The sequence below is a fragment of the Microcebus murinus genome, chromosome 19 (genome assembly GCF_040939455.1).
Source record: "Microcebus murinus isolate Inina chromosome 19, M.murinus_Inina_mat1.0, whole genome shotgun sequence".
Taxonomy (NCBI): domain Eukaryota; kingdom Metazoa; phylum Chordata; class Mammalia; order Primates; family Cheirogaleidae; genus Microcebus; species Microcebus murinus.
Window position 1 is genome coordinate 20,003,752 of NC_134122.1, and position 24,398 is coordinate 20,028,149.

Below are 24,398 nucleotides of genomic sequence, written 5' to 3' on the forward strand. Positions count from 1 at the left end.
GCAGAGCCAACACCTCACCTGGGTTGGCGTCTGAGGGCCCCACGTCCCAGCTATGCTACCAGGCAGCCGGTACCCACCTGAAACGACTGGCAGGACTTCATCTGACTGTCCGAGAGGGCCAGTGTGCTCTGGATCAGGTTCTGGAGCACCAGGAAGTGGATGTCATCCACGCTGAAAAAGAGGGGGTGGTAGGGCAACATGAGGCCACAGGATACCACTCATCTTGGGGGGATGCAATTCTTAGTAAAAAAAAAAACACTTTCAATCTCACAACAATGACATGAATGCCAAAACTATTCACAAAATAAAACGAAATAAATGATGATTTTTAGGCCTAACTGGTCAATTTTTATAGGAAAAAAGTTCCCATCTAGTGGATAAAGGGTGACATTCCTGACATTTGGCAACGAACAAATGTAGTTAATGCTTATATTCCTTTCTCTCTAATTCCAAACAAGTTTTCCTCCAAACAGAATAGGTTTCTCACCAAAATACAGAGCTAAAATCAAATGGAATATTGATTATCCAAGATGGAAAAAAAAAAGCAAGCTTTCTAAACAGAGTTCTGCTTGGAAAGCTCATGGGTTGAGGGTTCAAATCCTTTCCCCAACCTTCCTTAAAGCTAGGCCAGTGACATTTGAGGTTAGGAGGTCCGAACTGCTTTCTATAAAGGACTTTTTTGAAACTATAGTAGACCCTTGAACAACACAGGTTCGAACTGCAGGTCCAGTCATGTGGATTTTCTTTGGCCTCTGCTAACCCTAAGACAACAAGCCCACCCCTTTTCTTCCTCCTCCTCCTCCTCTGTCTACTTGACATGAAGATGAGCATGAAGACCTTTCTGATAATCCACTTCCACTTAATGAATAATAAATATATTTTCTCTTCCTTATGATTTTCTTATTAACATTTTCTTTCCTCTAGCCTATTTTAAGAATACAGTATATAATACATATAACATACAGTGTATGTGTTAACTGACTGTTTATGATATGAGTACGGCAGGATTTGGGTCAACAGTAGGCTCCTAGTAGTTAAGTTTCTGGGGAGTCAAAAGTTATATGTGGATTTTTGACTGCACAGGGTCGGCATCCCCTAACCCCTGAGTTGTTCAAGGGTCAACTGTACTCAACTCTGGCGTTCTACCATAAAAGCAGCATAAACAACACATAGAATGGGCACAGCTATGTTCCAATAAAACTTTATTTACAAAAGCAGGTGGTCGGCTCAATTTGGCCCTAGATTACCCCTGTGCTAGGTTGTAGGCAACCAAATCAAGTAGCTGAGGAAAGGTCCTTTATATATCAGTACTTGCCTACTAAGTTCATCCTCTTTCCTGATTTGATCTTTCTCGTCCCCAATTGCCAAAACTCGGTATCTGCATAAGAAAAAAAAAGAAGCATGTCAATGGAACAAAGCAGACCTTTACTCATTGGGCTGCTGCTTGCTCAAGATGGCCATTTATTGGCTAAAATGTTGGGCAAAATGTTAAACTCACCAAAAGTCAAACACAGTACATGTAAACTAAAATAAGAATAAACCATGTTCTACTCTTTGTATGAGGCTGTTATGGAAATGAAGGCTGAGAAAATGTGAAATGCTTACTTAGAATTATGTAGCAACATGGGAAAATGCAAATTGGCACAGATCCCCCGTTAATTGTTAAGGGAGCAGGATAGAAAACTGTGGGCTCATTACAATTAAAAAATAAGCACAAGAAAGAAGACTGGAAGAAAATTCCCAAAAGTAATTTAAAAAAGTAAATCTCATAGAAATAGTAGGAAGGTAGTTACCAGAGGAAGAGGGGCAGAGGAAGGGGAGATGTTGATCAAGGATACAAAGTTTCAGTTGGACAGGATGGTGAGCACAGTTCATATTAATATACTGTATATTTCAAAATTGCTAAAATAATAGATTTTTAATGTTCTCATCACAAAAAAATAAGATGGCGAGGTGATGGAAGTATTGATTAGCTTGATTCAATCTTTCTAAAATGTATACATATATCAAAATATCACACTGTTCCCCATAAATATATATAATTATTATCAATTAAAAAATTTTAAAAAGAAAATATCCAAAAGAGAGTAGCTGTTTTAGGTACTGGAACTGTAGATGATTTCTCCATATACATTTTTTGAGCTTCATGTAATATTTTACTGTATTCATACTGAGCAAATAAATGTAAGAATAAATCACAACTTTGAATTCTTTGTAAATTCCTCCTAAAATCTGATGTCAAGAAAAAGTACCTTTTCAGAAATACATGTGAACAACTTTTAGTCAAACGGAAAATATGTAACCATTTTCTATTCTGCCTTGCCTGCCAGAAAGCTCAGGATCAAAATTAGTATTAAATTATTACAAATGTAGCTTTTTCTTTCCTCTACATGAGTCATGAACTCTTCTTTAAAAATCTTTAACTGCCTTCTTTTATGACTAAAAGTTGCCCCGTAACTATATTAAAAATATGTGGGGATATAAATTACACATAGGTAAACAGGCCATTGAAACACTCTAAGGACTGAATTTTAACCATGCCATTTGGGAATTCAGTTTACCGCAAAAACAAAAACAAACAGCTAAAGGATATCAACTCTGAAAATGACTACAAATTGCTCTTTGGGCCTGGCATATAGTAAGCACTACATAAATTACTTGTCAAATGAATGAAAGAATGCGATCTCCAATTGAAATGCAGAGAGCAAAAGTATTATATAGTTCACAAATAGGAACTGATGGATGAACCATCATTGCTTTATAGAAAGAAATTCAGAAATACAGTAGCTAGAGGGGCTTTTTTAATGAGGATGGTAGAGAGAAGTCACATTTGGATAACTAGTTCACAGAACTTAAGATTTAAAATTGTACAGGGTTCTGTGTTCATAGGCAAGTATGTTCTTCCAGATGGTTAGGGGTGTTGAGCAGGAAAAAGTGGGGCTCTAGAGTCAGACCCACCTACGTTCAACTCCTGGCCCTGTTGCTTACAAGCACTGTGACCTTAGACACGTTACTTACATCTCAGTGTTTCCTCATACATAAAGTAAGCAAACTTAGCAAAAATACACCTCCCAGACAAGGAAGCCTCAATTAAGTCAACAGCAGGGACTCAATAGGAGAATGAATGCAAGTTCCTGGAGGGGTGCTCGGAAAAGTAGGTCTCTCCCTGTTTTCAAGTCACCCGTGAGCGATCAGCTGGTCCAGAAGCAAGGGAGACACGAGGGTTAGCTGCAAGGCCTACATAGCCACGCAGGTGTTGTGTGCTTCCGGACGGGCTAACAAGGTAAACACCACGGCAGTCCCAGCCAGCTGACCTTTTCCTCTTGCTCTGTGAGGGACACACGGAACCATCCCAGAAGCCCCTTACCTGGCAAACAGCTCCTGGAGCGTGTCTGGGATTTCAAGGTTGGAATTCCTTAGGGCTGAACTGAACTTCTCCTTAAGCTTCTCCACAAACTCCTTAAACTCGCTGGCACAAACCTTTTGACATGAGACAGTGAGATTTTAAGTTCTTCTCTCCCTAAAGGAGGGCTTTGCTATGATGCACCAAGGAACATCTGTTGAACAAGCTCTGGCACCAGCTCCATCCCAGAACAACTGACCAGCTGCCCCGTCTGCTGCAGGGTCACCTGTCACCTGAGAAGGCTGGGCTGTGGAGGCAGCAGATGCTTGTCACTGTTCTCAGGACTCTGGAGCACCTGCTGCTGCCTAACATGATGACAGGCCTCACACCTGCATGGCCAGCACTCTTACAATGAAAACACTCAAATAATGCCCACTGGGCGCCTCCAGCCAGGCCTGTGCCCCGTGTTGCCTCCCTCCTCCCAGGCCTGGCTCCCTCACCCCTCACTGCCTCTGCCTCAGCTGCTGCGGCTTTGGGTCTTGTCTAGTGGCGACACCTTTGCAAAGCCCTCTGTGGCAGATACCGTGGGGCTCTTAACCTGTTCTTCCCCAGTCTTTCTTACTAGAGGAGCTGGCCCAGATTTGCTCTGGGGAGATAAGGCTGCCTGGCCTCCCAGGATAGTCTAAGCCACTCATGGCAGCCTCAGTCCCCTGTGCTAAGCAACTGTTTCCAGCCATGTGGCCCAGATCTGCCAGGGGCTCCTGGGAAAGGCTGTCTCCCACCCCCATGGGCCCAGTGCATCCCTTCTCCCCACTTCTTCTGCCCTGGGATTCTGTTGTGAGGACCTGAGCTCTAATAGCCACTTGCAACCAAAGGGTGACCAGCATGAGGGTGGCACGCTGACCACTGAGGGTGGAGAACAAAGTGACAGAATGAACCTGGCAACTGGAGGCCATCTCTGCTCTGCTGCACCAGCCCAGGACTGCCTCCTTCTGGATTGCTTGGCATTTGGGAAAATGTCTTAAGCTCCTGCTAGGTTGGGTTTTCCTGTGACCTGCATCCCAAAGCATTGCTGATTCTCCCTTCCTGACCTCTGTGGGCCTGCACCTTCCTTTCTTCAGGAACTGACTGTACTGTTATGCGAGGGCCATCTACTCCTCTGCCTGTGCCACCTGCCTGCCCTCAGGGAAGGGCTGCACCCCCTGCTCCATTGGCCCTGCCTGGCACAAGGCCTGACTCACGTGCAGCAGAGTCCAGTGTGAACTCCAAAGCAAGGGCTGAGCAGACTCGGGCCAAGCAGAGAAGTCTGGGTCTGCAGACAGCTTCCTTCCTTTTCAGCCACCCACCCCAGCCCCACCTGGACAGAAAACTGAGAAAGAAACTCATATCCTATCTGAAAGCTTTCTAGGAAGTGTGTTTGTAATTCCTGAAGAGCTGTCCTATTCTCTTAACAAAATAGGCCCGAGGCATAGCAGCATTTTAGAGTGGCATGTCAGATTCTAATCATCTTTAAAAACTGATGCTTGAAGCCACATCAAATGAGGCCCAAAGAACTGACAAATTGATTTCCCAAAAGAGCAGAGAGAAAAAAACAAAAGTCCATGTTTGTGAGGCTGGCAGAGGCAGTATGGGGCCCAGAGACCAGGCCAGCACCCAGACACCTCTGCCTTCAAAGCAGGCTGAGCCCCGCACAGGGCCTACCTTCGGGTCATCATAGTCACATCTCCGATTCATGAAATCTCCAACAAGTGCTTTATCCTGGTACACCTCAGCGAGGCAGACCCTGTAGAAAGAGAAGACAAAATTGAATCTGGGAATTACGATGCTGTCTATATTCAGAAGTATCAGAAGAATTCTGTTCTACCATTCTGGTCTTGGCTAACCATAAAGTATGACTTTCTAACAAAGCTGCTGGATGGCTACAGCTTCTACAAATGAAGGATCTGGGGTGAGCCGAACCTGACAAGTCAGGCCCTGCTGTTGCTCACACTTTACAGCTTGGCTCCTCTGAGCTCCCATCCTCCACCGGAAACTGAGAACAGCAAATCCCACCTGCCCCTCACAGGGATTTGGCCAGCGTGGTGACCCATGTGCAAGTGTACTGTACATTGAAAAATACTACACAGGCTTTGGTGTTAATTATCACTAAGAGCTCTGATCGCCTCCAAAGCAGGAGATTTGTCTACTCCACTAATCTTCATTTCCCCATGATGTAAGGAGAGCCAGGCTTGCCCAAAAGGAAAGGTAAGGAAGGGAAGATGACCAGCATTTGCTGGGCTCGTTAGCCAGGCGCTGCAACCTTCACAAAGAGCTGGCCAGGTACAGACTGTCATTCCATTTCACAGCTTGGGAAGATAAAGGGACTCCCTGAGGTCACACATACACCAAGGGCTGGGCAGGTGGGAAGGTATGGTTATTATGGTTATCATCATCCTGTATCACCAGTGAGAAAACTGCCCTGTGTAGGTAGATGCCCCATCCTGTGGCTCAGGAGCCATTATCTCGCTCCACTTTCCGAGACTGCTGCCAGGGGAAGAGGAAGGGCCTCAGCTAGGGCTCAGGAAGCCCAAGTTCAAGATCTCACTTCACTGCCAACTCCTGTCATGCTGGCCAACTTGCATCCTCTTTCCAGTCCTGTTGGACCAGGTGATCTGAGCCCTTTCAGATAAAAAGTCTAAAATCCTATACACAAGACAAAGTGGCTTCACACAGGAAGGCCCCTTGTTATAACTAACTCAATGGTTCTCAACTAGGGCAATTCTTCCCCCAGGGACATCTGGAAACATTTCTGATGTCACAATGGGAAAGGGAGGTGCCACTGGCATCTAACAGGTAGAGGCCAAAGATGCTGCTAAACCTCCTACAACACACAGGACAGCCCCCACCACAAAGAATTATCTGGCCCCAAATGCCAATAGTGCCAAGGCTGAGAAATCCTAGAGTTGAGCTTCCTCCACAATCTAGGGCTAGGCTGATTTTTCTCTATAATCTGACTGACTGCAGGTAGCCCATGGCCCAATCTGCCGCCAAGCTCTCTTCCTGATTCGTGGCAGTGGCATGAATGACCAGCCCTGTCCTATTCTGTCCTATCCTGTCCCCTCCTACCCTACTCTCATGCTGGCTACAAAGCTTGGGTACCTCCCTGCACCACTCTGATGCTCTCTGGTCCTCCCCACTCAAATCCTCCTTGTGAAGGGAGTTGGAGGAGGAACCTGGCAGGGCTGGCTTTATGGCCTTAGCCTGTGAGAAGGAGATGGTGGGACACTGGTGTTTATTATTAGTAGAGCTCTAATAATAAGCTCACTGGCAACAGACCAAGGGTGTATGCTTTTAGACTTCAGGCAGCTGCCTTCCCCACACGTCCCAGGCCACAGCTAGTAACACTCATGGAACACCCAGTTCTGCCAAGAACATGTTGAGTATGTCCTCTCCCAATAATCCCAGGTCCTGTCTAGCTTCTCCCTGGAGTGAGCTATGTGATGGGCCACAGGTACATTGCTCTCAAGAGCTGCTGTGAGTGCTAAAGCACCAGCAAGAGTCAGCCTTTGCCTTGACCACCCTCCAGGCACGTGGTGTTCAGTGAGTCAGCCAGCCCGTCTAGCCTCCATCTCTTCATCTACTTCTCAAGGCTGCTCTAAAGTCCAAATAACACCATGCATGTGAAAGGCCCAGAATCATGCCTGGCCCTCAAAAAATCAAGGTCAACCTCACCACCAGCCTCCAACAGCTGGGAAACCTATCAGATAGCTCAGTGTGCTCCATCTGGATTTCACACCAGACTCCTAAGCAAATGGGATGAAAGAATAAAGAATGAACTAGAAATGTTAGAATAACCATGTCCTGGAGTGACAAAATTTCAACTATGGCTTACTTATAGTTCAGATAGGCTTGTGGATTTTTGACAATGTAGCGAGCTCTTCGTCCAACCGAGTGAGATGTTTTATCCAAAGACTCTTCAAAGGTAGCATGTAGAATGTCTCGCACGACTTGCCAGGGGACAAACGGGCCCTTCACCTGGATCAAACATAGAGCCAAGACAGAGTATCAGTATCCTTGGAGCCCATGTTATGGGGAATTACCGTAAAGGAGTGGGGAAGACGTGTTCTATGGAGCCTCACACCTGTCACCTCCCATGTCTACTCAATCACATTCATGGGATACCAACTATGTGCCTGGCGTTGAGATTCTGGGTAGAAAAGAATAGGACAAGCTCTCAGTGTCCAGTGGGAAGGAGTCTTTTGGCAAGTGCCGTGACAGAGGTGCCCAGAGAATGTGGGTCATACTGACTGAAGGGCAATATATTTGGGAGATTACAGGGACATAAAAGATGCTCAGTGAGAGGGTCTTTGTGCCTTAATTATATACCATGTACCTTGAGACATTCTGCACATTGTGCTTGTATGTTATATAAGTAGAAACAAAATATACTAAATTAGCAGACTCAGGAGAACATGTTGGCCAGTAACACAAAGGAAGGCAGAGCTGACATAAGGAAGCAGCTTGGTGACAGGTTATTTTCTTATATCCCCCAAGAACGAGGTGGCCCAGGAAGAAGACAGTGTAAGTTCCAGGGAGTGGAGTGGAGAGTCCACCAACAGTGAACTACGCAGGCCCCTCCTGGCCCCTCCAGCTGCATCAAGGGTAGAACAGAGGGAAGGATGCCCTTCCTGTCAGCACTGCAGTGACAAAACCACTGTGGATGCAGGGAACAGAAAACATGTCATCTTTTGGGATCTTCCTTAGAGAAGGGATTGGTTGGAATTCAGGAGAAGACTGAGAGGTGTGAAAATATGGGACAAATGGTGAAGAAAAGGGATCCAGCTCTTTCCATCCTCTTTCTGTGCTGCCATGATCGGGTACATGGACGTCCTGGCCGATGCTCTCAAGGGCATCAAAGATGCTGAAAAGTGAGGCAAATGCTAGGTTCTTCCTAGGCCATGCTCCAAAGTCATCATCCAGTTTTCTAACTGTGATGACGAAGCATGGTTATGTTGGCGGATTTGAAATCATTGATGATCACAGAGCTGGGAAAATTGTTGTGAACTTCACAGGCAGGTTAAACAAGTATGAGTGATCAGTTTCCGGGTTTATGTGCAACTCAAAGATCTAGAAAAATGGCAGAATCATCTGCTCCCATCCTGCCAGTCTGGTTTCATGATACTGACAACCACAGTTTACATCATGGACCACAAAGAAGCAAGATGAAAACACACAGGTGGAGAAAATCCTGGGATTCCTTTTCTAGAGTTGTAATACACAGTTACAAATAAAATGCCTCAGGCGATGGATCTAATGAGCCTGGAGACAGAGCATCCTGGGCACAGGACCTCTAACTGGGTTTCTCCTGGCTTCCGTGGCTGAGACCAGGATACACAACCAGGCTCTCATGAAGGTGCCTCACCTACTCTACCTGGTGGTACTACTGCCTGCAAGGGGCCTGGACAATGGCAGAGCTCATTTGGTGGTTTCTGGGTCAGTTTGGTTGAATATTTGTCCACTTCATGTGCTTTCCCCACATCTTGGTGCAAACTGGGATCAGAAGTCAGCACAAAGTAGCAAAACGTACATCTAGGAGTCAATGAGGAGTTCTGGGGAACATGGTGGAAGGCTAACTCTGGCTTGGGCTGTGGATCCTTCTCAGAGGCAGTGACATCATAGGAAAGAGGAAGAGTTTGCTGGACACAGAGCAGGGCCCTCCCCACTCCCTGTGACTCAGAGACACAGGTAGGGAGGATGTGCCAAGTATGGGGGACTATAGTAGGGAGGGCAGGGCAGTGAACATGAGACACCCAGGGAGCCAGGCAGAGCTACCATCCCCATTCCATGTGGACTCAGTCAATACTGACAGTGGGATTGCTGAGTGTAGGCGCCATGCTGGGGGCTGCAGTGAGGAGGGCAAATAGCAAGTCTCTCTGCCTGAAGGAAGAGCTGCCCTCATGGGCCAAGAGGTACCAGAGGCAACAGAAACAGTATGAGAAGTATACGTCCAAGGGACAGAAAAAGAACCCAGTAATTATACCCATTTGGCAGGATCAATGAAGCCTTTCCAGAGAGGACAAATAGTTAGTGCAAGATAAATCAGAGTTTTTCAGGCAATGAGGGTGGGAGAAGGATAGCAGGAAAGGGTCAGATTCCTGGTGAAGAGACAAAAAGAACAGAGTTGAATTATTCTGCCTGCGGCTAGGGAAAAATTTACATGTATGTAGCTGAAGGCCAAAAAGAAATTTGCAAAAATGGTATAAATTTGTAGGATTCTGGGCAATGCTTCTCCCGGCAGCCAAGTGGAGCAGATGAGGTGAGTGGGCCCAGGGCTGTGAGCCCAGAGAGAGGGGACAGCGTGCTGACTGGTGGCTAGGAGGGCAGGGGCTGGGGCCGAGCACCTTGGTGTTGAGGACGTTGCTGGCAATCCGGCAGAGCATGAGCAGCCCGTCCTCCTGCATGGACCAGGTGACGCGCAGCCGAGTCATCCTCTGCAGGGCACTCTGGTCAGCCTCGTCATGGTAGCGCATCCTTTTGCTTTTTCCTCCTTGGAACTCTCCTAAAAACACCCAAGGGAGAAGAGAGGAGAGGAGGCCTCTAACAACTGATTTAGAGCTCTGGAGGGGGAAGGGTCCCTACCCAGCTGTAAGATCTGACCTAGGTTAACAGTTAACAGATTTTCACTGTGTCTAAAGTCATGCAAACGAACCACAAAAGACTCAGCCCTTTATGACAGATTGTTTTTTAAACCCCTTTCATCATTCCTCTTTGGTCAGCTTTCACAGTGATGGGTTGGGTGGCCTAAATGCAGCCTCTAGCTAGTTATCTGCCAATCTCCAGTCTCTCCCACTGAGACACTGCGACTTTGAAGGCAACTGTACAGAGGCTGACAGCACACACTCAGCGCATGCTGGCCCATGAGCAGGACCACCCACTGTGGCATCAGTGGGCCCCCACCTCTCCCTCGCTCTGTCACCTTAGGGGCATTGTGTAGACCCTTGTGCACCGTGAGGACAAGGCCTATGTTTCAGGGCTGTCTTGAGGATTGAACAAGACTGGATATAAAACACCCAGTGCAGTGCCAGGCACAAAGTAGCTACTAAATAAATAACACCAGTTGCTAGCATCGTGGAATATTCACTATGTGCTAACCACTGGTTTAAGCTTTTCACACATATTAACTTAAAATTAGACTGCAACTTTGCACCAACCTTATGAGATGGGTACAATTATTATCATCATTTTTTTTTTTTTTTTTTTTTTTTTTTTTGAGAAAGAGCCTCACTGTGTTGCCCAGGCTAGAGTGCCGTGGCATCAGCCTAGCTCACAGCAACCTCAAACTCCTGGGCTTAAGCAATCCTTCTGCCTCAGCATCCCGAGTAGCTGGGACTACAGGCATGCACCACCATGCCCGGCTAATTTTTTCTATATATTTTTAATTGTCCAATTAATTTGTTTCTATTTTTAGTAGAGAGGGGGTCTTGCTCTTGCTCAGGCTGGTTTTGAACTCCTGACCTTGAGCAATCCTCCCGCCTCAGCCTCCCAGAGTGCTAGGATTACAGGCGTGAGCCACCACGCCTGGCTATTACTACCATTTTATCTGAAACCAACTTGCCCCAGTCACACAGCTGAATCAGCAGCAGACTTAGGATCTGAGTCTTGAGTGCTTAGCCATGAAGTTTTGCGGGGTCTCCTGTCCTGGGTAGGTGCGAACCAGAGTTCCACAGGGCAGACACCATAGGCCACTGCCAATTCCAGAAGACTGTTTGTGGGTGTCTTCCAAATTAAGGCAAAAGAAAAGCAGGGCAAGGAAATTTGGAATCAAAGTGATGCCACCACCATATTTTGCCTTGTGATGAATTCAGGTCTTTGTGAGCCAAACTGCTCTCACATGTGTCTGCAAGAGGCTAAACTGAGGGACCATTTCAACTGATGGAATGCTATTTGTTACAAACGGCAGCTAAATAAAACAAGTTCCTATTTAAACATTCTGTTTTTATCTGAAATAGCTACAGCCATCAGATGGTTGTTAAAACATATGGACCACTTAAGTGATATAAAAGTAGTCTAAAAAATAGACACTGGTCTTCTTACCAGCCCCCTTCTGCTATAAATACTGACCGGATGAGGAATCCAAACGGCAACTAAAGGCACCATGCCAGGGGCTGTGGCACATCATAAGAGATTCTGTAGGCTTACTTGAACCCTGGATTTCCTCTAATTTAAAAATGCAGCATGCCTTTGAACTTTGGCCTGATTAGCATAAATGCAGATATTAAAAGATAAACCAAAAGAACAACAGGATTTTGGCTGGTTGTGATGAGGATTTTGCTAAGGTTTTTTCAGTTGAGATGAAATTAGAAATACGAACTGAGGGAGTTACTAAAGTAAGAGACTCTACAAAAAACAAAGATAGAGAAAGCAAGGGAAGCATATGGGAAATTCAAGGATCTCTCAGCCTGCCAGATGGGTTTGGAAAATAAAACGACCATCACACAGAGCTAGTGCTACAAATCAGGGGGAAATGGGAGCTTGCGTCTGAGGGCAGAGCTCAGGCCCGGCTGGAGTGAGACTACTGCACGTCTCCAAGACGGAGCTTACAAAGATAAGGCCGGGAAATGCAAACAATCATCACGCAACCTTTTCTCTTCCTCTTGATCTTCTTTCCAGGGTCCCTCTTCAGCCGTTTTCGCCTCTGGCTTTTACCACCCCTCACTCTCCGGTTCCTGTCTAGGGTGGGCTCTCGGTCAACCTCAAACTGTTCCTCCCTGTCAGCGCACAGCTCGGAGCCTGCTCTTGCTTCTCCCCAGATATTCAACCTGCCATTGCCTAGAAAAAAGCACAGAAGACAACAGTTTCGGGATGAGCTCCACAAAGGCCAAAAAGGCCCATTTGAACTCAGGGTGATCACTTTGGCGTGAACTGGTACCATGTTTATTTTTGGGGTCTGCTCCCAGCACACATACCTCCAGCACTGAGTGGCAGTGGGCGCCTGGACAGGAACGTCTGGAGCCTCACGGTGAGCCCGTTCTCTGCAGTGGTGTTCTCCTAAAAACCAAGTACAGTGCTGCAGTGAAGCACCAGCAGCCATGAGTCCCCAGGAGCTCAGAGCGACAAGTGCACCAAGATGTATAGTCTCTAAGGAAGCCAAGGACTGCTGCATGGGGGCGGCCAGGGCCTGGCCCCAGGCTGCTTGCAGGGCAGAGCCACTTTATCAATGTACACGAACTCCCTCTGGAGGACCTGTGTCGGCCAGACTTCCACTCCTTCTTTAAAAAGGAAAAACTGTCCATGTCACAAAGTAAGTTAGAATCCACTGGAAAAAAATAGTTTAGGCAGACATTTAAGGGGCCTGAGGAACCTTCAATACAAATGGAAGATAATATTTGTGTCTCTGGTCAATTTTGATTTCGTCAATTCAGAAACTGAGAACCAGCAAGGGACAGGAGGAGGATGAGCAGTGGTGACACTCCGAGGTGGTGGCCACAGCCCCGGAGCCCACCTTTCTGGCTTTGTTGATGATATAGCTGGTCCAGATCCAGTTGCGCTTTAGGTGTCCATAGAAACTGGAATCCAGGCCAGCAGCTCCCAGCCCATCTCCGGGGATCAAGCCTTCATCCACAACCTCGCGGCTCCCACTGAGATGGGAAACAAATGGAAAAGAACCTTTCTCAGGCTCAAACAGAAAAGAGAGTGTAAGGCATGGGGTGGGGGGACATTTATTTATAACCAACTTCAACCTTCCCAGAAAAACACCCAGCAGGTAGAAGTGAAGAATCTGGGGCCCCAGTGCTGGCAGGTTTCCACTTTTGCAAGGTAAGTCGAAAATCCAGACTTTCATACAAAATTTCCAATTTAGACAACTTACTGCATTTTTAGAAGCAATACGTGGGCTAAATAAAGTACGTTTAGGGTCAGCTTTGGCCTGTGGCCAGCAATTTACAGCCTGTGCACCAGAGATTCAGGCCTGCTGGTCTGACATCCTCAGCTGACAGGGAGGAGCAGGGTATCTGGGGCGAGCACCACCGTAGCCCTGTGCTGGGCCCGTGCTTGGGGAGGGCCCCTGACGCACGTAGTGTACTCCATCATGGCACACTTGCGCTCCAGGTTGTGCTTGTCGATAGCGCTCTCTTGCTCCTTCTGCAGGCTGCCCTCCTCGTCACTGCCCTGGTCTGGGTTGCTGGTCTTCCTGACGCGTGGGCAGCGCACCACACCTAGAAAACCAAACACGAGTGTGACGGTCACACCTTCCTGCTGTGGCTCTGGTAGCTACAACAACATGCTAGGTGACAAGAGAAGAGTGGCTCCCCAACCAGATGAGGGGATCTGAAAATGGCAGAACCTCTTCATACAAAATACCTCATAAAAGGGAGTCTGAGGGGGCAAGGAAGAGAGTTAAAACGCTGGTGGTGAACCTGAGAAAAAGGTCTGTATCAGGCTGACCCCGCTAACGATGGAAGGCAGACAGGAATCAGAGAGCCCAACAGGCTCGGGAGTCTGGAGCAGAGGGAAACCAGGCCGTCCTGCCTGAGGCTTTGGAAACTGGAAATTGGAAAGCCCTGTGGAGATGCTGTGAGCCAGCACACAGGAGCCACCGCAGAAATGACTACACTGGGTGGCAGAGGGATTGGCACAGATAGCTGAGACAGCATCACAGTGTCCCTGGGCACCATTCGGCTCCACAAGCAGCCAGATGTCTCCTGAGTGCTCAAGAGGTACACTAAGGTAGTTGAGCAATTATATTCAGTTGTCCTACGATAAAGAAAATTACATTTCTTGCAAAAAAATTAAAATATTATACAACTATAACTATTTGCTTGACTAGGTGAGGGAAGGTTAGGTTGGTTTGCAGACGATCAAAGACCTTCTCACAATATGCTCAAATAGACACCATGGCTCGCTGGTGTAGCTGGTAGGGGGCCAGAGGCAGTAGGAACTCATGCCCTGCACCTCACAGCTGGAACTTTACATAAAACACCTCATTTAATCTTCACCTCAGCCCCATATGGTGGTGGCAGTGGTGTTCTCAGTTTAGAAATAAAGAAACTAAGGCTAAGGAGGTTACAAATAGCTTGGCCAAGGTCATCCCTTTGAATGGACACTCCAAACGGGGACTACTTAAGGCAACACTTCTCATGTACGAATAACAGCTGCCCACCAAGATGTTATTCTTGTGCATGCGAACTTTTGGGCAGCACCTGCTTTAAAAGATGATTCATCTTATTATGTGATGCTCTTCCCTCAGTTCTTGGGGCAGAACCTCTTCAAATGTTTGTTGAATGAAGAGACAATCAATGCCTGATTCATGGATTCAATAAGCATCTGACATTTCTGCACATGAACACTAAAAGGGATGGAAATTCGCCAATTATCAGGCCTGAAAAAATTGGGTGCAAATTACATGCTGGCTCACAAATTTTTATCTAGGTATAAAATGTGGGGGAATTAGGGCATTATTAAAATCTAAAGTGGTAAAAGCCTACCTAGCTCACTACCCAATGCTAGAAGATTCTATGAAACATACTGTTCTCAAATTTGCCTGGACTCATTAAAGGTTCTAAATGCAAGTGCTCATTACCTGGCTGGCATTAAATAATTCTACCAAATAACTGTGTGACGCCTGCTTTGCAAAAATCAAAGTGTGATATGGATCTTTCCATCCTGCAATGGGAGGAACAGAATATAATTCCTCTCACAGGTGCAAAATGACTGTGGTATCCTTTTCCTCCTGGCAGAGGTGGCAAGAAAAGACCAGATGGAGAACAGCCTGGAGGAAACAGCACTGGAGTGGAGGCCTTCCACAAATCCCTCCATTCATCTGATAAAACATTCACAGGACGTCAACTGTGCACCAGGCACTTTGCGACACCCTGGGGATAGAAGCCCAATTTCCTGTGCTCAAGGAACTCACAGGATGAAATGGGATGATGGCAATAAAGATGCCAGAAAGGCTTTCTTGGAGAGGTGATGCCTGAAGCAGGAGGGGCCATGTGTGAGGCGAGCATGGGTGGGAGGGCCATCCAGGAAGGGGAACAAAGGCCCCATCCAAAGCCCAACTCCACCAACTTACCTGCACATCTGGGCAGTTCTTCCTCCAAAACACTTCCCATCTCCCCCACCCTCTACCCACCTTCCCAGCCACCCACCAGTGGACATCTCTCGTAGATAGGGTCACACTTCCTTACTGGCCTCCCTGCTTCCTCTCCACTCTTGTGCCCCTAGCCCATTTCCACACAGCAGCCAGGTGAGCTTTTAAAAACATGAGTTACTTAGTATTCCCTGCCTACAACCACCCATGGCTCCTCAATGCCCCTCCAACAAACCCAAACTCCACCGTGTCCTGCACTGGCTCCTGCCATGTCTCCACTCTTGGCAGCCACCCCCCAGTGCCGGCCTCTTCTCTTTCTCCAACGTGCCACTAAGGGCCTCTGCCTGTACCAGTGCCCCTGCCTGGGGTGCCCTGCCCAGCTCTGGCCATAGCTGGGCAGCCTCATCCTTTAGGGCTCAGCTCAAATGTCTCCTCCTCAGCAAGGCTGTTCTTGAGCCCTAGAATCCACATCACCCTGTGTGCCACCAGGACACACAGCACACTCTGAAGTGCTCTTGTTTTTTTTTGTTTTGTTTTGTTTTGAGACAGAGTCTCGCTTTGTAGCCCAGGCTAGAGTGAGTGCTGTGGCGTCGGCCTAACTCACAGCAACCTCAAACTCCTGGGCTCAAGCAATCCTTCTGCCTCAGCCTCCCGAGTAGCTGGGACTACAGGCACGCGCCACCATGCCCAGCTAATTTTTTCTAAATATATTAGCCGGCCAATTAATTTTGTTTCTATTTATAGTAGAGACAGAGTCTCGCTCTTGCTCAGGCTGGTTTCCAGCTCCTGACCTCGAGCAATCCGCCCGCCTCGGCCTCCCAGAGTGCTAGGATTACAGGCGTGAGCCACCGTGCCCAGACTCTGAAATGCTCTTGTGAGCAGAGTCTCTTCTTTACTAGAACATAAGCCTCATGAAGGTAGGGAAGGGTGTGTTCTCATTGTTGCATGAGCAGACACAGGACATGACAGACAATAGGTGTCCAATAACTCAATTAACAACTGCATGAAGATAAGGGGGGCTGCTTGGGCTCGACTGGATCAGGAGCAGGAGCGGGCCCCATCCAAGGCCCATCACTCTCTTCCTGGGGCATTCCAGGCCTCTGGGAGCAGTCTGAAAACCACCAGGCTAGGTGACTTCTAGGCACTTGTAGCTCTAAATCCCAGTTATCACACAGAAAGGAAGAGGGAATAGCAAGGCCCAGTAAAGACAGATGGTACCTACCTAGTGGGGTATTGAGGCAGACGCACTGCAGATCAAACCAGTAGTTTTCCACATCCTGCATTGAGTTGAGGATGTAGAGACGCCTTTCGAAGGGCCGGCTGCTGCGGGCAAGGTTGTAATGTGGGTCGCAGATGGTGGTGTCAACGATGACCGCGTTCTTCTTCAGGAAAATAAAGACCTACAGGAGACAACAGACAGGGAAAGGGGAGCAACTCAGGATCAGCACCGGGTCTGGCTGTGTGGAGACTGTGTTTAACAGTCAGGACCACTTTCATTTCGGCTTGAAAGACAGTACCTGATCTTTATCCTGAAACTTCTCCGTGGGACCAAACTGTAGCAGCCCCATGTAGCACAGTCGCTGAAGGTTCTCCACCACTGAGAAAATGTAACGCCTGGAAAACAGAAGGGGCGGCAGGGGTTCGCATCTGGGGCAAGGGATGCGGCTCACTTCTTCTCTTTCCCACCTGGTGCTACCAGGAAGACTATCCTCAGGCCTCGCTGTCTCAAGGTCCAGAACCACCCTTCCCAACACCCAACCAGGGCAAGGGAGCACTGACCCTACACTTGGGGTTACACTTGGAAAGCAAAAGTGATGAAAGGAAAAAAGAAAAAAACTTCAATGCTTGCAGACTAGCAATAGATTTTACTTTAAAAGAACCCTAAAATCAAGCGTTAATAATAAAACTTCCCAGCCATACTTCATTGGTGACTAAATGAATAAAAATCTTGAATGTTTATTACCTGGAAGGCAGAAACTTTTACCTCTTCCTGGTGAATGATTACTCAGAACCCTAACTTTTAGGGGTCTGTTTGGACCTGAAGCCACTTTGGGTCAGGTTTAGTGGCCTCACCTCTTGTACAGGAGCTGCTGCCGGATGGGCCTGGGGAGAAACCGGATCAGTGTATGCTTCTTCAGAGGGTGATTCAGAAACTCCTCCAGGTTGTCCACCTAGAAGGAATTTCAGGTTCAGTTCACCCCGCGGGCCAGGGTGAACTTCAAGAATCACGAAGAAATACTCACTGCTATCTTCCGACTGCCAACACCCTGAGTCTGCCCATGGGCCCCTCCTTCTTGTTTCTCCAACTCTCCAAACCCCCTTTCTCTGCCTCTAGTCTCGCCACCCCCTTACAGCCCATCCACCACACTGCTGGGGCAATAAACAAGCGGCCTTGTATCCTGCTGTGGGCATAAAGATTGCTAAAACATCTCTGGGGGGCAATGTGGGAGTAAATTTATTTATGTTAAACAAAAAAAGAAGAGGAAAGCTCGCTCCCTTTGAAGCCAGTGATTCCACCTCCACCCTTTACCCTACAGAAAAATGGTGGAGCTGCCCACGGCTATGTCTGCCAAAAGATATTCATCAACATGCCATTTATAATAGCAAGAATCTGGAATTTAAATGTCCCAAAATAGAAAATATTATTGGTTAAATAAATCAGAGTACATGCATAAGAAGGAATGCTATGAATCTACTTCATATCAAGTTTAAAAAGTTAATGATGTGGAAAATATGATACATTGTTCAGTCAAAAGAACAGATAATAAAAGAGTAAATACAGTTTCAATTAGTTTAAAAGAAGGGAGATTACACACACACACACATGCACGCACACGCACATGGCATAGTAAAAAAGATTAGAAGAAAATATACCAAAAACATTAGCAGTGATTATATCTAAGGGATGAGTTGTGGGTAATTTCTATTTTCTACTTTTTCTATATTTACTAAATTTCTAAAAATGTTTTGTTATACCATAATCATTTGTCTTTCTGTCTATCCACCTACCTACCTATCGGCAAATCTAAACAAGCCTTCAAAGTATTTACCTTTGACCAATCATTCATCCATCCACCCATCCATCCAATTATCTAATCTAATCTATCTAGAAGAACAAATCCTTAAAGTATTTTCCCTTGACTGACCATCCATTCATCCATCCATCTTGAAGTATTTTCCCTTGACCAGGGGAATGTAGGCCCTTCCACTCAGAGGACCTGTGATGGTCCCTCAGAGTCACTGGTACCTTGTAGCTGACTTGCACGATCTGGACAAAGATGGAGAGGGGCAGACAGAGGAGAATGTCACTGACGAGGGCCCAGCCAAATCCAAAGTCCCTGTGGACTGGGATGGGAGGGATATAGCGCGTCCACGAGGCTTCATCCACGTACACTAGGAAAAAAATCAGAGTCACTCCTAGCAGACAGGATCCCAGTCATAATGGTGATATCTCCCAGTAGATCTTGGTTCCTTTACCACAAACTTGGGCAAAACCCTACCTGTCAGGCAGGAAGGAGGAGACAGGAAGCCTGTAGGTTCAGGGAGTTTGGTTATGTCTCTATTTGGATCCGGGGACTGTGTTGGGACACAGCCAGTTCAGATCAGGATAAGTAACCATCCATTGTGTTTCTCCCTGGATCCTACCAAGGCCTGCCCACCCCAGGTGCAGGCATGGCTGGGGCATCTCACCTGTCTCTGTGGCGAGCTCCACTTCAGCCTCCCAGGTGACACCATCCTGGCTGTCTTTGGATGGGGAGACCTCCCAGACACTTCTAGAGGATGAGGCCTGGGCTCCTGCCCTGCCCGGCTCCTGCTTTACTGTTCTTCTTTCACTGATGTGACTCGGCCTCTCCACCGTGTTGCTGGCAGGGTGCCCATAGATCAGGTACCACAGAAACATGTGGACCACCCGCAGGCGAGGCATTTTGGGCAGAAACCCTAGAGAACGCCCGAGTCCAGGAACTGAAGCAAGAAATGGAGAGGGCAGTGCTTGAAATATCCCAGATTGGATTCAGTTCAATTCATTCAAGAACTATTGAGTGCCGCTATGTGCCAGGTGCCCAGGACACGGCAAATATTCTTATTCTCTTAGAGCTCACTTTTTAGTAGGCGAGGACAGACAATAAAATACTGAAAATAGCACATCAGATGGAAATAACTGGTGCAGAAAATAAAGCAAGGATGGGAGGAAGGCTATAATTTCTACATGCAGAGGCTAGGAAAGGCCTTGCTGAGGAGAGGCCTTGGAGTGAAGTCCTCACGTTAGTGAGGGAGCGAGCTGTGTAGGTATCTGAAATGTGCAGACTAGGTGTGCAAGGTGCCTGAGATGGGTGCATGCCTGGCACACTGCAGGAAGCCAGGAGGCCGGAGGGCAGGTGGAACAGGAAGGAGGAGCATGCAGGGGCTGAGGATGGAGTGTAATGAGAAGAGAACCAGCAAGGAGGGCCTGAGAGGCTACTGGATAACGACTTCTGGCTTGATGGGAACTATGCCAAATATTCCACAACCTTGGTTCTTTTAAAGTACCACATTTCTTTGATGATGCAAATAAACTGTTCCCTAAATTTCCTAGTGAGAGAGGACAGGTGTGAGACAAGGAGTAAGGCTGGGACAACTGACCAGAAGGCCCACTGAAGAACACATTCACTGCATATGCTCTACCCAGGTGAACGTGCTGTTCAGCTACACATACTCGTGCTCATGTCTCTCCTTAATCTGGCCTTTACTGGCATGGGAAACTTGTATAGCTATTGAGAGACAGATGAAACTATGCCACTAATAGATCCCAAAGTGAGGAAAGATGAATTCCTTCTACTGAATATCCTTGGGCTGGAACATTTGCATGGGAAACCACGCGAGTAAAAGCCACACAATGGGACTGGGAGTTTCAGAGAAGGGAAGTCACATAAATGACCTCTTCCACTTGGAATCCCCGGGTCTGCCCTGTCCGATACAAGATGCTGCTTGGCAGAGGTCTGGGCCCTGGTGAGGGAAGTCTGCCCTCCTTCCTGCGACCAGCACACACGCTGCGGCCAGGAAAGGAGCAGGGCACCTGGGTATAAAGTCCTGGCCACCTACACTTGCTCAGCACAAGTTTGTATCAGAGCAGCTCAGTGAGGAATGAGTGAGGAGGTGACCCCGTTAGAGACCTGACTCTGGGAAAATCATGAGTGCTCAGACTCAGCAATGACTGTGCTGCCAGAGGATAGTGGTGTCACGACAGGGAGAGATTTCTGTGGTTTTAGAATATTCCAGCCCAGGGATAGTCAGCAGAAGGAATTACCCTTTCCTTACATTGGGATCTAGCACAATTTCATCTAAAATGAAATTGTCTCTCAGCAGCCTTTTGAGGTATGCCAGGCAGAATTATCCCCATTTTGTAGACAGGAAACAGATGCTAGCAGAAGTCATGCAGCCAGTCTGACTGATCTAGTCAGTAATTCAGACCCAATTCTTCTAACAGCAGCTCAGAGCTCAAACAGAGGAGAACATCAAGTGGTTCAAACACTATCATGCAAACAACAAAGAAAATACAAACACAGACAAGAAGCTACTTTTTACCTACAACAGGGTTATAATTCCTAAGCTGGGTTATGCCCATTTTCTCATCACTTTTTTTCATCCGTCCACTTTCTGATTTCGAGGAAGCACTCAGGTGAGAGTCCTCTGATCCACTTGGGCCCTCTTTTCCTTGACTTTCTTCCTCTGTCTCCCCTTGGGGTGCTGGAGGCTGGGAAACTTTAACCCTGCAATTCAATTACAAGATGCAATAATAAGTGGAAAAAACCAAGTGCTGGGAGAAAGGATAGAGTCTGTCCACACAGATCAGAGGAAACCATCAGGCCAGGGGGTTTCAAACTCAACTGCCTATAGGAGCCAGGCAGATGATGCAAACAAATAAAATTTATGTCAGGTCACTGAGAAATTTTGGGGGTGGTGGGGACTGTGGAACCGTGGAGAGAGGACCTCCACAAGAGCAGCTGCTGCCATGTAAGAAAGGGAGCCCAACGTACTAGGTCTTCTCACATTTTCATAAATGCCAGAAATCAGGAATTTTATGAGAAACGAATTGGCAACTGATTCAAAGTATATGTGGCCAATACTTGGCAGACTGCGCAAACCAGTGTCTGCAAGACAGATCAGCCCTCGCCCACTGGGGGCCATCTCTAGTTGAGATGCAACTAAGAATTTTCACCTGAGTTTTTTCTCGGCCAATTAGACAGTTTACGAACAAAGCTAGAGGAGATCTCATAAATGCAACTAGAATCATTTTAAACCATTGTGAACTGAGCCAAGTTTTAGACATCAGAGACCTATGATTGGGAGTGTTCTGTCCACTGAACATTAGTATTTTCATCTTAAAGAATATAGAAATTGATCCCTGTTTAGACTAGGGCATCATAAACCACAAACTCTAAACCAATGAATTCACTGACTTTATTTATAAAGTAAATTCACTGATTTATAAATAAAGGACTTTGGGAAAACTGCTTCAGGCTGGAACACATGGACTGAGGCGGCCTTGCTGTGGATTATTCCTGGGAACCGTCACTTGCCTGTTGGCTGTGCTTGAATTGGAGATCCGGAAGCGAACCTGCTCAATGGCACTTCTCACGAGAGGGTCATTCTGGTCCATGGACGGGTGCACTACCAGGTCCACCTGTAGAGAGGTGAAAGTGTTGCAAAGGACAGGGGAAGAGCTGAGGGAGACTTGGCTCCACAACCCAGTCCCTTAGTGGAACACTGGTTACACCTGTTTTCATTAACATTTCCAAAAGAAAATTATGAGATGGAAGCAAACTGTGCTGCTAAACACTTTGCCCTTACAGCTACTGGCATCAAAATCCCTCAAGTGACCAAGCGATCAAGCTCTGCCATCAGCACTGTGGCTTTTCTGCTTGGGTGAGGAATTCTGGCCTGAACAGAGCCATCCAACCTGCGGTTCCCTCGCTGGCCTGTCACAGCCCACTGGTCTCTGCAGTGACCTGATGGGCTGCTCGCTCCCAAAGCCCCGCTCCCGCTATCTGAGAATTTCCCAGTTGCTCATGAATCCTAAGGGCTTCCATTTGAAAAAGGTAAGCAGCTTTCATTAATCTCCCCTCTCTAAGAGTGCCGTCATGGGACTCCTGCCAGGCGCACTTCCAAATAAACTGGCAGAGGATTTAGGCTGCTTTTGTTGTTCTTTACCTTTTCCAAGCTACTAGAGCTGAACAGTTAAGGTGGTTATCATTTCATGAGAGAAACAGAATGAAAAATGGAAACTGTGCAGAAGGGAAAGAACTTGAACGCCCAGCAGACAGAGGTGGAGTTGAGCAGCTGGATGGTGAGGCATGATGACCTGGGCACCTGGAGAGCCAGGATTCCTGTCTGCTTCTTTTTTTTATTTTTTGAGACAGAGTCTCGCTTTGTTGCCCAGGCTAGAGTGAGTGCCGTGGCGTCATCCTAGCTCACAGCAACGTCAACTCCTGGTCTCAAGCGATCCTCCTGCCTCAGCCTCCCGAGTAGCTGGGACTACAGGCATGCACCACCATGCCTGGTTGATTTTTTCTATATATGTTAGTTGGCCAATTAATTTCTTTCTATTTATAGTAGAGACGGGGTCTCGCTCTTGCTCAGGCTGGTTTCGAATTCCTGATCTCGAGCAATCCGCCTGCCTCGGCTTCCCAGAGTGCTAGGATTACAGGCGTGAGCCACCACGCCCGGCCTCCTGTTTGTTTCGGTCACTGGCAGGGAACAGCAAGATAAGGTTGTCTGAGTGTCAACTCTGGCCAACAGTTTCATGCCAAAAATGGGCTCAGATAGGTTTGGGAACAGGGGGGAGGCAGCAATAGCTAGACGAAGACACCAGAAGGCTGTACTCAGGTCATTATCTGCAGATCCTCATTTGTAAAATGAGGACACCACCTCCCACATACACACACTGACTGCTGACCTGTTGCTTTTGTGAGGCTCAAATGATACAGTTCAGTAAAATCTTAGAGAATTTAAAAGCACAGTACAAATACACAACACTCATATCTCCCCACTTTCCACTGTCGAACGGCACAGCAAACTGCCCAAAGGCACAACAGTCAGGGCAGGACACAGAAACAAAGGCAAAAGGCTGACGCAAGCGCATTAACTCCAGCCAGCGTGGCTCCAGCAGATTGGAAGGCTGCCAGCAGCACCTGCTCTGGGTGCCAGAGCCGAAGCCTGTTCTAGAGGCACACGTATGATACTACCATCTTTTTCAGCAGGAAAAATGGGCTACTATAGTGGTATCCTGTGCCCAGATGCCCCCGTTTCTGGTCAGTTTTGTTTTTGGGGTTATGTGATCCCCAATGTTTACCCGCTACACTCATCCCTCACCCCAGCCCCTCCTCTGCTTCCTTTGGTACAGCCTGGTGGGTACAGCTGGAGACACAGCTGACACCTATGTCACATGCCTCTCCCCAGCCATAAACTGGGAGAGGCTTTCTTATCCTCAATTGCCGCACTAAGAAGACAGCCTAGAACACTGAAAAGCCTGTTCTCTGAAGATCAACAAAAATCAGAGATTGTCCTTTTCTTATCCTTCAGAGAGAAAGGTTAGCACAGGCACCTACTGCCATTGCTTAAGGGGACAAGTGGCAGGCTGACGGGGGAGGCTGCAGGGTCAAGGAAACTTACTGTTTTATTTAAAAAGACTCATAGCAGATATAAAAACTGATCAAAGCTGTCAATTTGGAACATTAGACATTGTGTTTCTTAAGTCATTTTTTGTACTGCTCTGTATTTTTCAAATTACTCAAAAAAATAAAAGTGCAAAAGCAGAAATGGGTGGGGCATGGTGGCTCATGCCTGTAACCCTAGCACTCTGGGAGGCTGAGGCGGGAGGATTGCTTTAGCTCAGGAGTTCGAGACCAGCCTGAGCGAGAGTGAGATCCTGTCTCTACTAAATATAGAAAAAAATAGCCAGGCATGGTGGTGCATGCCTATAGTTCCAGCTACCCAGGAGGCTAAGGCAGG

At 47.2% G+C, this 24,398-nt stretch overlaps 1 protein-coding gene across 1 annotated transcript in view; it reads right to left on the bottom strand.

The window, feature by feature from the left end:
* Nucleotides 1-24,398, bottom strand: part of GTF3C1 (general transcription factor IIIC subunit 1) — an 81,644-nt gene that overhangs the window by 16,417 nt on the left and 40,829 nt on the right. The window contains exons 13-29 of the mRNA XM_012780101.3: nt 21,968-22,071; nt 20,973-21,157; nt 19,101-19,373; nt 18,658-18,803; nt 17,484-17,581; nt 16,928-17,024; nt 16,633-16,810; nt 13,395-13,536; nt 12,825-12,960; nt 12,289-12,370; nt 11,963-12,151; nt 9,724-9,881; nt 7,215-7,357; nt 5,045-5,126; nt 3,368-3,480; nt 1,316-1,378; nt 78-171 (exon numbers count right to left, since the gene is read on the bottom strand). Of these exons, the coding sequence (XP_012635555.2) occupies nt 78-171; nt 1,316-1,378; nt 3,368-3,480; nt 5,045-5,126; nt 7,215-7,357; nt 9,724-9,881; nt 11,963-12,151; nt 12,289-12,370; nt 12,825-12,960; nt 13,395-13,536; nt 16,633-16,810; nt 16,928-17,024; nt 17,484-17,581; nt 18,658-18,803; nt 19,101-19,373; nt 20,973-21,157; nt 21,968-22,071 (2,283 nt within the window). The remainder of the gene's footprint in view (nt 1-77; nt 172-1,315; nt 1,379-3,367; nt 3,481-5,044; nt 5,127-7,214; nt 7,358-9,723; nt 9,882-11,962; nt 12,152-12,288; nt 12,371-12,824; nt 12,961-13,394; nt 13,537-16,632; nt 16,811-16,927; nt 17,025-17,483; nt 17,582-18,657; nt 18,804-19,100; nt 19,374-20,972; nt 21,158-21,967; nt 22,072-24,398) is intronic.